Here is a 12,854-nt window from a genome sequence, read left to right on the forward strand (position 1 = left end):
TAATTCAAACCTGATAAAGAGCAAATTTAATTATGACTGCATCTTGAATAAATTTGGCATCATGTTCCTACAGTATTTTAGAAAAGGCAACTGAAACTGACTCGGATCAATACAGAGCTGATAACCATGATACAAAAAGCATTCCAAACTGAGCCTGAAAGGGAGATAAATATAAGCTCATACGGGATGGGAAGAATCAAGAGAAAGGAGGAGCTTGAACAGGTGCTTAAATATTAATAGTGTGAGAAATGTGAATACATGAAGCAGACGGCCAACAAGCTGTCTTTTTCCTATGAGATTATTCTGGAGCAAAGCAGAGATTCCCAGCTTAACAACGGAAATTCCTGCAATTGTGATGAGCACCCTGTGCTGAACAAAGCAGTGAACACGCAGACAGAAATGTGGCACAACTGTAATATATCCATTAGCAGACTTAACATATCAAAGTGAAATCAGGATGATGGAAAAATCCTGGTGAAGGCTTGACAGAACTTTCTCTACCGAGAGAAGAGAGCTAAAGGACAGCCTGAGTTAGCTAAAAGTTTTAATCCAATGGGTAGCAAGTAAACTAAAACAACAACTACAAAAAAACATACGAACAAGACTGTATTGTTTATTATATGAGCAGCAAACTGAACAATGCAAACTGTCTTTAGCCAAACATGGTTTATAGGAAGGTCCCTCTCCCAAAGGGCAGGAAAAGAGGGTTGTGGAAAGGGGACACCACCGATGTCACTTCTCTTTGTGAAAAAAGCCCTGCATGCAGACTTCCAGAGTTATTCAAATTAACACATATAGTAAATATTACATTCCTGGAGTAGACTGCCTATTTTATATGGGATGCAATGAGCTTCCCCTTGCTATGTAGTATTTTGAACTAGTACTAACTGCACTACAAGATTCTTGAACTTAAAAAGCTGAAATAGCTGCTCTGAGTTGGTTCTTCAGAAGGACATGTCCTTCTAAGACACGGGCAGATAATACAGAATCACAGAATTGTAGGGGTTGGAAAGGACCTAAAGAGACCATGGAGTCCAACCCCCTGCCACAGCAGCTCCCTAGCCCAGGTTGCACAGGTAGGCGTCCAGGCGGGTCTGGAACGTCTCCAGAGAAGGAGACTCCACCACCTCTCTGTGCAGCTGTGCCACTGCTCCCTCACTGCACTGGGAAGGAGTTCCCGTGAACATTTGTGTAGAACTTCCTATGCTTCAGTTTGTGAGCGTTTCTCCCCATCCTATCACCACACACTGCTGAGAAGAGTCCAGCCTTGTCCCTTCGCCTCCTGCACCTTAGATATTTATAGACATGGAACAGATCTCCTCTGAGTCCACTTTTTTCAAGGCTGAAAAACTGTAGGCACCTTCCAAAATAATTATTGGGAACTGCTTAACAGAGGCTCCATAATTACTTTAATAGCCCAACCATCAGTCCTCCACTCACTATAGCAAATGCCTAACGATCACTTTTCACTGGAGTACTGGAGGACCTGGCTTCAAAATAATAAGCAGCCCTATTACAACCAAGTGAGTTCCAGCAAGCAGAATCTCACAGGTACAAAGTAAGCAGGTGCCAGAAATCACACAATTTTAAGCAATGCTTGCAAGTTGCAGTTTGACACTGGTTAGCAGGTTCAAAGAGAGAAGTCTCCTTAAGGAGAAGCTACCTGCATTGATTTAAAATCACCTTGTAAAACTCAGTAAGAATTTGCTAGATGCAGCTAGACAGAAATCAAACTAAGGAGAGCTCCCAGTCAAGTCTGTTACCACAGAACAACACAGACGTACTGTGTTCAGACGTGCCACCACTAAAGGAAAGTATTTCATAAAGACACAAGGCCCTATCTGCAGAAGACTGTAATTCAGTGAGGACTTTAGCATCCAGGCACTTAAGGCACAAAAATATGCTTAATCCCTTAGAACATTTGAAGTACTTTAAATTTTACCAAAGAAATTGTCCATGACACTTAACGTACCCAAACCGATGCCATCTTGACAAGAGTGAACATCTGGTTTCTGAGCAATTTTAACACATACTGACTGAACTCAGCTTTGCACAAAACCTGACAGCATCTGTAGGTGGAGCACCACCTTCCTTCCATCTGGCAGCTGTCTGTGGATCAGCTCAAAACGCTAGAGATGTGTGCCCAAAGCCTCCTGAGCCCACAGGGACTACTAAACCAGTTACAGTGCACCTTTGGAGTGCCTTAACAACCAGATATTAGCCTATCCAGACCAAGGTACTGGCTTTGGCTGATAAAGCTGCAGGAAAAGAATTGGGATCCACAAGCCCTGCAAGAGGGAGAAGAATAAACAACAGCTCATATTTACCAGTATGTTCCTAGAAGAGAAGAAGAAAATTCAGGTTCTGGTTCCTGATGTAAGGACTGCTGAGACCTTGGATCATTCAGCCTAAAGCAAATGCTCAAAGGAGATCTTACTGCCATCCACAACCACCTCACAGGAAGATTAAGAGAGCACGGAGCCAGGCTCTCCTTGGTGGCAGTCACACGGCAAGAGATAATACATGGAGTATTTAATTCATATGCAAGGAGTTTTTGATGCGTATATATATTTTTAACCATGAGAGTAGACAAATATTGAAACTAACCAATCTCTCCATCTGTGGATAGTTAAACTGGACTGGCATAGTCTCTAAGCAACCAGACCTACTTCGAGCAGGGAACTGGACTAAGTAACTCAAGAGATGTCCTTCAGCCCATGCCCTCCATGATTCTCTGGCACTGCATCAGGTAGCCACACACTAACCACAGAAACAGAGAAAAGACCCAAGAGAATTCTGCACTTCAGAAGAAAGACAGTATGCTTACTCCAGGAGATAATCTTGACAATAGCATGTAATTTTGAATGAGAATCTGCACGCTCAGCAAGGCCCTAAGAAGAGATACACATCAAAGAGAAATGAAAAAGCCACTGTAGCATTAGAAAGGCTAAATACAACACCAGGCTGAAGACCAGAAGTGAGTTTATCGTGCATATCATACATCAAAAAGTCGAAAATCAGACTTAGGAAGACTGGAGCCATGGAAGCTTGTCATGGCTGACTAATAACCTAAGTTTATGATCACTCCCTTGTTTGTAGATTAAAATATCTATTATGCCTTTTTTACATCTGAGCAAGTGGGAAGGAGGCCTAAATGATGCAACCCATGGAGTGGTAATTCAGAGATTTTAATCTTGCATACACAGTATCACAAAGTGCTGATGGAAAGATGCACACATTTAAAACACCACTAGTTACAAAACACTAAATGCCCTATCTAATAGTTTCCTGTCACATAACTGAGAGCTGCAGAAAGGTCAGCCTTCTCACAAGCCCATTCTGTATGGGTAATAACACATTCTCATCCACAAGTGAACATGACGAATAACCAGCAAGACACACGTCTTCAATTCAAGCTTAACTCAAGCATATCTTGAGGACAGCCATAACAACAACAACCCAGAGAACTCCAGGAGGATGCCCAACTCAAACTAAACTGAGCAAATGAACTTCCATTAGTAACCACGAGACATAAGACACCTATGGCTCTTTTAACTATCCTATGTTTCAAACCACAACATAGGATTCTGGTATGAAATATGCTCACATGACTCCATCTAGTGGTTACACAACTTGCAGATTTCTGGGTTTGACATTTTTACTCTGGGCTTTTTAAACAACTGATGTGACAGCCACAACATACACATTTTATTATTGAGCACAGAATGCATCACTAATGCTAGGATATTATTTTCAGGAATGCCAATGGAAGCATGCTAAAGTACAATCAAAGTACAGCAGATCAGAAAAAAAAAACAGTTAAAGCCCAGTTTGAGTACTTACACTGGGTTCAGCAAAGAGTATCAGAAACTTCAGGGCTCACATATACTTTTATTCCCTCCACAAAGGTTACTCAGATGCAGGTTATTCTCCTTCCCTCTGTTACTAGTTCATTAAGGAACAAGTTCCAAGTTCCCTCCAGCATATCACTAGCTGCCAAAAACTATGCTGGAAGCACTGTCCCTTGAAATGTACCAGTGAAACCATACACAGTGAGAATTCTTTTTTTTCCCTTTCTGTGTTTTTTTTTTTTTTTTAACCTCACATTTCACAGGAGAAAACCCTTCCAGATCATGCTCTGGCCAGAAAAAATTTCATAAGCCATGTTCATGGGCCATCTGAGGCCATACATAATGCCAGGCAAATCACTCCATGGTGATAACAGGCCTGGCAAGGAAAACTCCCAAGACAATTTTGAAGGAAACTAAAATAGCATCCTCCAAATAATAATGACGTGTGTTGTCTCTTCATTAACCTGAATGCTCTTTTTAGACTGACTCAAATCTGAGGTTCAGCAAGAACTCAAGATCCCCTTTGGACTAGCAAACACTAAGAGCAAAGCCTACTTGAACATTCTTAAAGGCAAACACACACAACAACGACCTTCAGCTAAACCACCTACTGAATCAGCTGTAAAAGTATTGGTGTCAGTCAGTGCAAGAGGGTGCAAATATCTGAAGCATCACTTAACATCACTGTTCTGGAGCACGTGAGGATGCTAGATGATGCAAATTATGGCCTGATTTTCACAAAGCTTCAGTTCTCCGTGAAGCAAACACCACAGCCTGGCTGCAGTCACTTTGAAGCAGGCCTACAGAGGAGCCTAGGAAGGGATCAGGTGAAGGGCAAGACTCTGTCAGTATCAGCACTCTGGGGAGGAATGGAACTTCTTCAGGCACCAAAGGGTAAAAACCATCACGTAACATTAGGGAACATCAAGTAGCACTGGCAATGCCCTCAGACTGGAAACTGGATGAGTACCTTCCAAGCAGTTCAAAAACAAAGCTATTTTTAATTACTTTTCTTTTAAGTCCACAATGACAGCATTTCCATTTAACTTCCAATTTCTTCACAAATCTGTTAAAAATAGACCAAGAGCTATCTTACTGTCCTTTTCCTTTCCCACTGAACATACCTAACTCTTTCTATGGAGCACACATTAGAACATAAGCACACAAACACAGGCTCTGGATGGATGTGCAAGCTGACAACTGACATTTCTACAGATCTACATGCACCGAGTCCTAGGCCCCTGATATCAACTCCACTTATGATTTCACTGACGATAACACAGAAATTGTAATATATTACACTACACACTGGTGTAAATGGATATTTAAATCCCTTCCCTACTTAATAATATGAAAGCATTACCCATTCTGAGTATAACATGTAGTTAGTTCTTGTTGGAGGGTTAAGCATATAGCAGTAGAAACAGAAACTACTTGGAATTCATGAAGTAACTCCTTCCCATCCACAGAGCACCTAAATGTAGTAGAAGCAGTTTAGCCTGTGACTCAAATTTCCAAAGCTAGATCAGCATCTGTCACCATGCTATCGCTTTTGAAGTCTACAGCTACAGCTCAGTATCAAAAAGCAACCACAAGAACACAAAGCAGCAGCTAAGGATTATTTATTTACATGACAGCTCTATATTACAGGCCTTCCCGTATTCTGGCAGCTCTGAATCAGCATTACTCCTTCTCAGCTTTGTTGTGACTAAACTTTAATCCTTAAGGTTTTTTAAATCTATTTTGGTTATTCAGTTAATTTTATGTCACAGAATCATAGAATGGTTTGGGTTAGATGATCTTAAAGGTCCCTTCTAGCTCCAACTCCCCCGAGCAACCTGTCCGTTTCTCACTACCCACACAGTAAATAATTTAGACTAGATATTAGGAAGAAATCTAGTTTCTTCCAGGTTAAAGCCATTTCCCCTCATTCTGTCATGACATGCCCTTATGAAAAGTCCCTTCCCAGCTTTCATGTAGGCCTCCTTCAAGTCTTCTTCAAGACTCCTCAGGGTCTTCTCTTTTTTAGGCTGAAGAGCCCCAGCTCTCTCAGCCTGTCCTCATAGGGGTGGTGCTCCAGCTCCCTGACAGCCCTTGTGTCCCTCCTCTGGACCTACTCCAACAACTCCATCTCAAGCCAGTCAATACTCCCACTGTGTGAATAACTATGTTTCTTAGTAGAAGAAACTACAAAAGGGACTATTTAATTTCAGCTGGTAGGGACTACAACACTGTTTATGCACAAACTTGATGATCCCCAACCATTCCAAGCCTTCCAAAGAGTTGTTAGTTTTGGTGGTTTTTTGCCCCATATGTTTTAATTTCCAGTATTCTTTCCTAGAATTAACAAAAGAAGAAATTTTCCAGAGTACTACCAAGGCAGTACAGAGAGAAAAAGAAAAAAAAATAAAAAGAGAAACTCCTTCCTTGATTTTCTCAGAATTATGAAGTTGACGTTACTTGAACTACTGGTATCCACAATATTGTACATAACAAGGTCACCTTTACATTTGACCTCTCAGTAGAAATCCTATGAATCAGATTTTTCAGATGATGCTCTGCCTCAAAGGACTTACTTCTCCTTACTTATTGTCGCATACAGAAAAATTACCCAGAACTGCTGGTTTTGGACACAATATAAAAGGGGCTGAATAACAGATTTCCCTGTTAAAACACCTGATATCCTTTCCTTCTCATGGTGAGCAGAAAGAAATTCCAGTTGGTCCTGGAATATGAATGTGTTTTTTTCCCTTTAGAGAAGGCTCCAAACCAAAGGTTGGCCTTGGGCCTAGTGACTTGGAAGTAGAACTCCAGCTGAGGTTTGGATACACACTGATACACCAGTCTGAATCAGTCTGCAATCTGCTTGCTTGCTTGGGATGCAGAGCTAAGATTAATTTGTTCTTAAAAAGCAATCTAACATCTTAGTTCAAGTTCATAAAAGTGTGAGAGAAGGACAGCATCCCTCTCCACCACACCCCTGGAGATATCTTTCTCACTGTCTTCTTTTTGCTCTGGATACCCAACAGTAGCTCTGAGCAGATGCCACCACCTAAAATAAAGCACAAGCTTACAGAATAGAGACACGAGATGGCTGAAGTTTGAACAGGCTGCCTGAAGTCTCACCAGACTGAGGTGTGAGATCCAGGAAGCTTTCAACAAAAGTCCTAAGTCACGTCTTCCCAGTTTTTCCCATTTTACCTGCCAGAGTCTTCAAGACAGACAACAAGCTTTGGAGCCAGCAGCAGAATGCACAAGACAATAATCTTAATTCCCCATTCCGCCTTTCACACCTGAATCATCAGAGGGGAGGAGATGACAAAGCACTCTGACAGATGCACTAACTCATCTTTACTCCGACCAAGAATCCCATTCCCCGCCACTGCAGTCAGATTATTTTCTTACTGTGTCTGCAGCAAAGCCAGTGTTTCTTTCAACAAGCAGTAATACTATCAGCAACAGATGTTGGATTTCTTTTCACAAATGTTTGTGCTCCAAGCAGGTTTTCTTCATAAAAACCCCTTCAGAGTTTATGCTCAACTTTCTGAAGACCTCTGTATGCCTCTCTTATTCCTTTTTCCAAAGCAGAGTCCGTTGTACCCATGGAAGTCTGGTCATTGTTTAACACACGAAGTAAACCACATTGCTTTCACAGCTCTTAAGACTGTTTTTTCATTTGTTTGTTTTGTTTTTAATACTGTGGGATACCTCTACTCTGAGTTAATACATGCTCACTTTCATTGTTACCAAAATAACTTCAAGTACTTTCACAGGAAAAAAACAAATCCCACAGCATTCTCACGATGTGATACCTTAGATTATTTCACAGTATCTTAATCATGTACGTACATCAAGTGCCTGTGGAGTAAAACAGAATGCAAACCTTTCTCCACAAACCTGCCTATCCTCTGTATTAACGTCTCAGATAAGTTTACACGCTCCAAATAATTAGAGTATCTTCTCATCTTCAGGCATGCTATTTCCAAAATCTTTCAATGAAAAAAGCATTGTGCAATACACAGATTACTTATGCAGCTTTATGCATTTTACTCCCTGCATAATTAATGCTTTTGATGGACACAGATAGTCTAAGGGGAACATGGAGAGACACAAGAATGAATCTTTCTTCTCTCAAATGAAGCTTTGCCTTCAGTACTCACATCAAGTAACACACCCAAGATCAATCAACCCCAGAAACAGAACTAAATACTAGCTAAGGAGAAGAAATTTCTGTATATTTTTATACACTGTATTTTCAAAATCAGTGAGTTAGGTACGTTCTTCCAACTCCACTGAAAGTTTCAGTTTCTTGGACCCAGCAATGAAGATGAGACATTATCTCCACAGTGAGCCACTGGCACCCAACCCCCTCTTGGTACTTACAGAAATTCCAAGTAAAAACAACACATGCAATGCATTCCTCAGATCAACACTCTCAAGTTTTCTGCTACCTGAAAAGCAACACCCCTTATTTCCTCCAATGAGTTACCCGTACCTTTATTAACAATTTTCAAAGCAAATGTGTGAATTTTGCAGTCTTAAAGCTACCTCAAAAATACAAAATCAGGTTAAACGGTCAAATTCACCAATTATCCAGTTTCATATGAAAGTGCCGATATGTGATGGTTACCTAATCTCAGGCACACTCAAAGGCAAATGACCACTCAACCCAATAGCCACATACACTTAACAGTAATTTGAGCAACAACACCTATGCAATAACAATAAAAGTTGATATTAAAGGTGTAGTTTTCATAACTAGTAATTACAGACTTTTTTGAAACATTGGCATAGGTCACAATGCAGCATAAGCAAACGTGACTTTAAGCTGGATATAATGTTTTAAGTTTATTGTGTAAGATGGGGGGGGGAAATAATCACTGTTGTGAAATTCTCATGTTTCATTTCAGGTGTGATAAGTTACACTGCTATGGAGATACAAACATGTGATTCCACTTGGGCTTTTAAGGGCATGAGTAGGAGGGGGAGAAGAAAAACCCCGCAGTATTCTGCAACTGCTGTTGCCACCACAGATTTCAAGCCCAATCCACCCTAAATCAGACGTTTGCTGTATTAGAAGCAACAATTTTTAAAGCATTTACTCCCATTTCAAACAATTATCCTTACCTCTGGGGTAGGAAAAGACCTAGGGAAAAATAAAGAAATAAGATGCAGCTAACAAGAATGATCTGCTGCTTGGGTTAAATGTTTCTGTTCACACAAGAATTTTTCCCCTCACAATCTCTTTCTGAAGAAGCTTACTGACATTTAAAATTTATTCAAGTTTTAAGCTATTTATTAATAGAAACTTCAGTGCTATAGTCCAGCCTCTGAATCTTCCCAACCACAAAAATGTCTCCTACCAAGTCTCCTTAGTAGCACCAGACCTGCCAGAAGCAACTGTTTCATTACTAGGATACTAATCTTGCCTCCAATTGAAAAGGGTTTTCAAGCCTTCAGCATATTTATCACAAAGATCACATACTCAGCCAATTTTTATTTCCTTTAGGAAACGTAAGTGATGCACGCTATAAACTAAAACAACATCTTCAGGTTTGAGCGTCATCTCCTCCTCCCTTCCCCCTGCCACTAAGTTCAATAGTTCAGACACTGAGCACTACAATTCACACCAAGCTCCTTCAGGGTGAGGCATCTTGGGATGATGCTCTGCTGGTAGCAACTGTTTTTCTTCGAAAATCCTTAGTGTCAGCTCTCACCCCCTTGCTTTCACTCGCCCATTCATAACAATTAGCTTCTTACAAAACCACTGCGTACTAGTTTCATGTTCCACTTACAGAAAGCTCAAAGCTTCATCCATGCTTCCACCTTTACAGCACCCATCAGCTCTAAACTGTTCCACTCCCTGCTCTCTACCTCAGCATCCCTCCAGCATTACATATCACTTTCTCAGTTGATGGATTGCTTTAGGAAAAGAGAGAACTATTTATTTCTATACAACACAGCAGCTAAAAATCTCACCATTGATGAGGTTTCAAATACTCCATTCACCATACCCAGAGAAAACACTGCAGAAAAGCACACAGATCCTCTCTGTGTGCAGGACACATGAAAGGATACACCAATCAGACAAAAAATACCAAGCCAAAAAGAATACTGCATAATCCTCCAAGTAGCGGTGCTCTTGGAGAAGCAGCATATTATATTATTACTGCGCTTTAACAAAGATCAGGATTGCAAAGACAGAGTTGACATCATGTTCAAGTCAAGTTTCCTAAAAACAAAAAGCAACCAATCAAACAACAAAACTCTGTTGATCCAATGTTTGGGGTTTTTTTTCCAGAGATCCAAGTACTGTTTTTATTACACACTGACCTTCCTCTACATTTGAAAAGCTGAATTCCTGCAAGACTTTTTACTGTAAGTACTTGGTAGAGGTCTTAAGTTGTACATACAAAGCCCCAGAATGACTACTTTGGCCTTCAAATACTCAAACCTACTTTGTAGTTTTGAAAACTGCAGAAGATAATGTGAGCAGCACTGAAGTTTCATACCATTTTCCCATACCTCCAGTTTCTTGTGTACAATGTTGATTTATATATAATGGAAACAACATTTGCCAAGTTATTTGGTACACGTAAACCTATTAACTGCATGCATGATAATGGCATTTTATTGACAACTTGGCATGCTGTTCTCCTGGTTGCTTGTTTATCCATCCTTAAACATAAGGTTCATTTGGCGTAAGGTGCAACGCATCGTTTTGTCACTACAATGATTTATCATTACCGTATCACTGAATGAGACACCAAACTTCATTCTCTCCTGATCTGTAGAGGGCATGTTTTAGGTAAAGTAGCACCACTTCAAGAAAGCTGGCTGAAAGTCACTGGCATTCAGCTCCAATGAAAAGCAATATGAAAATATGAGCTATATCATACTATCCTACTGATGTAGGATATTATGTATGATATAATGCTGTTTTCAGTCCTCTTTCACAAATATGATTCTTGGAACATTTATACAGCAGAAAAGATAAGTGTGTTTTAGAAGTGCTATATAGTAAGCCTCATTTAAACATGGGAGATGCTTTTGTATTTAATATAGTGCAAGACAGACTGTGTTGTCAATGGTAAAAACGGACGGACTTGTTAACTGGAAGCTACCATAAAGAGCTGGTAGCAACTGCTTTTCTTTGAAAATCCTTAGTGCCAGCTCTCACCCCCTTGCTTTCACTCATCCATTCATAACAATACACGGATTTTGCTTTGTGTGCCAAGCTAACAAAAAACAATCACAAACCTGTCCTGATTAGCAAATCATTAGCTTTGCTTTCAAAAACAAAGAGGGAAGACCTTCTGCAGGGTAAGACTGAGCCAGTACTCATTAAACATCACTTCTCTCAGCTCCTTAGAACTCTGCGGAATGATGTGTTGTGGCAAAAATACTTTGAACATTAATGAATAGCACCACCTTATGTATTTGATCAACCTGAAGAAATTAAAGAATGAATCCAACTCTGCTCAATGACACCAGTTATAAGTGAACTTGGGAAAATACTTCCAAAGGATAGGGGCAAAGGGCCTAGTTTGTTGGGGCGATGGAAGGTAGGAAGATGTTGCTGAATACTGCAAAAGCAGCCTTACTTCTGTTGTGACATATTTCATACTTGCATCCCCTTCATGCCCCCTCCCTCATTTCCCTCTTCTTAGGGGACAGGTGATCCCTGGAGAAGTGTTAATATCGAGCAGATGTTCAGTGCCTGCACTGGCGTCCTGTGGAAAGCTGTCAGTCAGACAGACACTGCACGGCTCTATTAGCACCTGTGTTATATAGTCCTCGATCCACATTTATACGAAGAGCAAGCTAAAACGATGGCTGTGAAATTAAATAAGCATGCCTCTGAAGTACAGTGCAGCACATAGTGCGGTTGTGGATAGGTACATGCGAGAGAAGCTGTTCTGACAAGCATAGAGAAGCGAAGACCCCCACTTGGCATTAACAAGACTGAAAGCAAACAAGGCAGAGCAGCTTCCAGCATCGGGAATCCCAACACTGAAATCTCCCAACTTACACAGGGACAAGAGAGAAGCACTGACCAACCCTGCGAGGCCACCTAAGCTGTCACCAGCCGAGCGCAGCCAGGCCAAAAAGCTACAGCCCTGTGCCACAGCTCCGTCTGGCACAAACTCTCGCTCGGCACTGCAGGTTAGATCAATGCAGCACACCGTGAGCCAGCGAGAGCGGCACAGGCGGCGGGGCCGCGCAGCACGCTCAGCCAGGCGCTATCCGCCAGCGGCCCCGTCCCTCGCGAAACAAAGGGCACCAAATAACAACGGGAAGGAGCAGGGCGGCCTGCGGGTCACCGGGGAAAGCACCCGCCCCCCCCTCCAGCCGGCACTGCCCTCGGAGGATCCGGCACGGGGGCAGCGCGCAGCCGTGCCCGCCGGGCCCCGCCGCCTCCCCCGCGCCCCGCGGTCACCCGAGGCCCCATCCCCGCCCCGGGGCCGCCGCCCGCCTCTTTCCCGCGCCGCGGTTGCCCCCCCCGCCCGCAGCCGCCGGTGCCGCGCCGCGCTCACCACCACGACGGAGCCGCGCACCACCTCCGAGACGCTCTGCCGCAGCTCGGCCGCCGTGCCGGGCTTGCTCAGCGCCCGCGTGAACTTGCGAGTCTCCGGCGCCGCCAGCGCCATGGCGGCCGCCGCCGCCGGCCCGTCCCGCTCCGCTCACGATCCGGCCGCCGGGTGGACCCGCGTGCGGCGGCACTTGGGGCGCGGGAGCCCCGCCGGGGGGTGTCGCCGCTCCTGTCAGGTAGCCCCGCCCCCCGGCAGGGCCCGCCGGGCGGGGGCAAGGGAGCTCCGCCGCCGCCGAGGCCGATTGGCACGGCGCGCCCTGGCCCCGCCCCCACCTGTCCCCGGGCGGCTTTGTGATTGGGCGGCCGATTACCTGCCCGACGCCACTCCCCACCCTCATTGGCTCAGCGCGGAGCCGAGGACGAGGCGAGGGGCGGGGTCGGCAGGAGGCGGAAGTTGCCGCCCCCTGCGA

The 12,854-nt window shown here is 43.3% G+C and overlaps 1 protein-coding gene across 7 annotated transcripts in view; it reads right to left on the reverse strand.

The window, feature by feature from the left end:
- DOCK9 (dedicator of cytokinesis 9) overlaps positions 1-12,562 on the reverse strand; it is a 119,735-nt gene extending 107,173 nt beyond the window's left edge. For 5 of the 7 annotated variants that reach the window (XM_065740798.1, XM_065740796.1, XM_065740791.1 and 2 more), the window contains exon 1: positions 12,389-12,561. In XM_065740798.1, the coding sequence (XP_065596870.1) occupies positions 12,389-12,502 (114 nt within the window). In that variant the 5' untranslated portion in view covers positions 12,503-12,561. Of the gene's footprint in view, positions 1-12,388 lie in introns of all 7 variants that reach the window. The other 2 variants (XM_065740799.1, XM_065740800.1) reach the window with 1 other exon arrangement.
- Positions 12,563-12,854: the final 292 nt, after the last annotated feature.

The sequence above is a fragment of the Cyrtonyx montezumae genome, unplaced genomic scaffold (assembly GCF_038088225.1).
Source record: "Cyrtonyx montezumae isolate F1298 unplaced genomic scaffold, pur_monq_1.0 scaffold_3, whole genome shotgun sequence".
Taxonomy (NCBI): domain Eukaryota; kingdom Metazoa; phylum Chordata; class Aves; order Galliformes; family Odontophoridae; genus Cyrtonyx; species Cyrtonyx montezumae.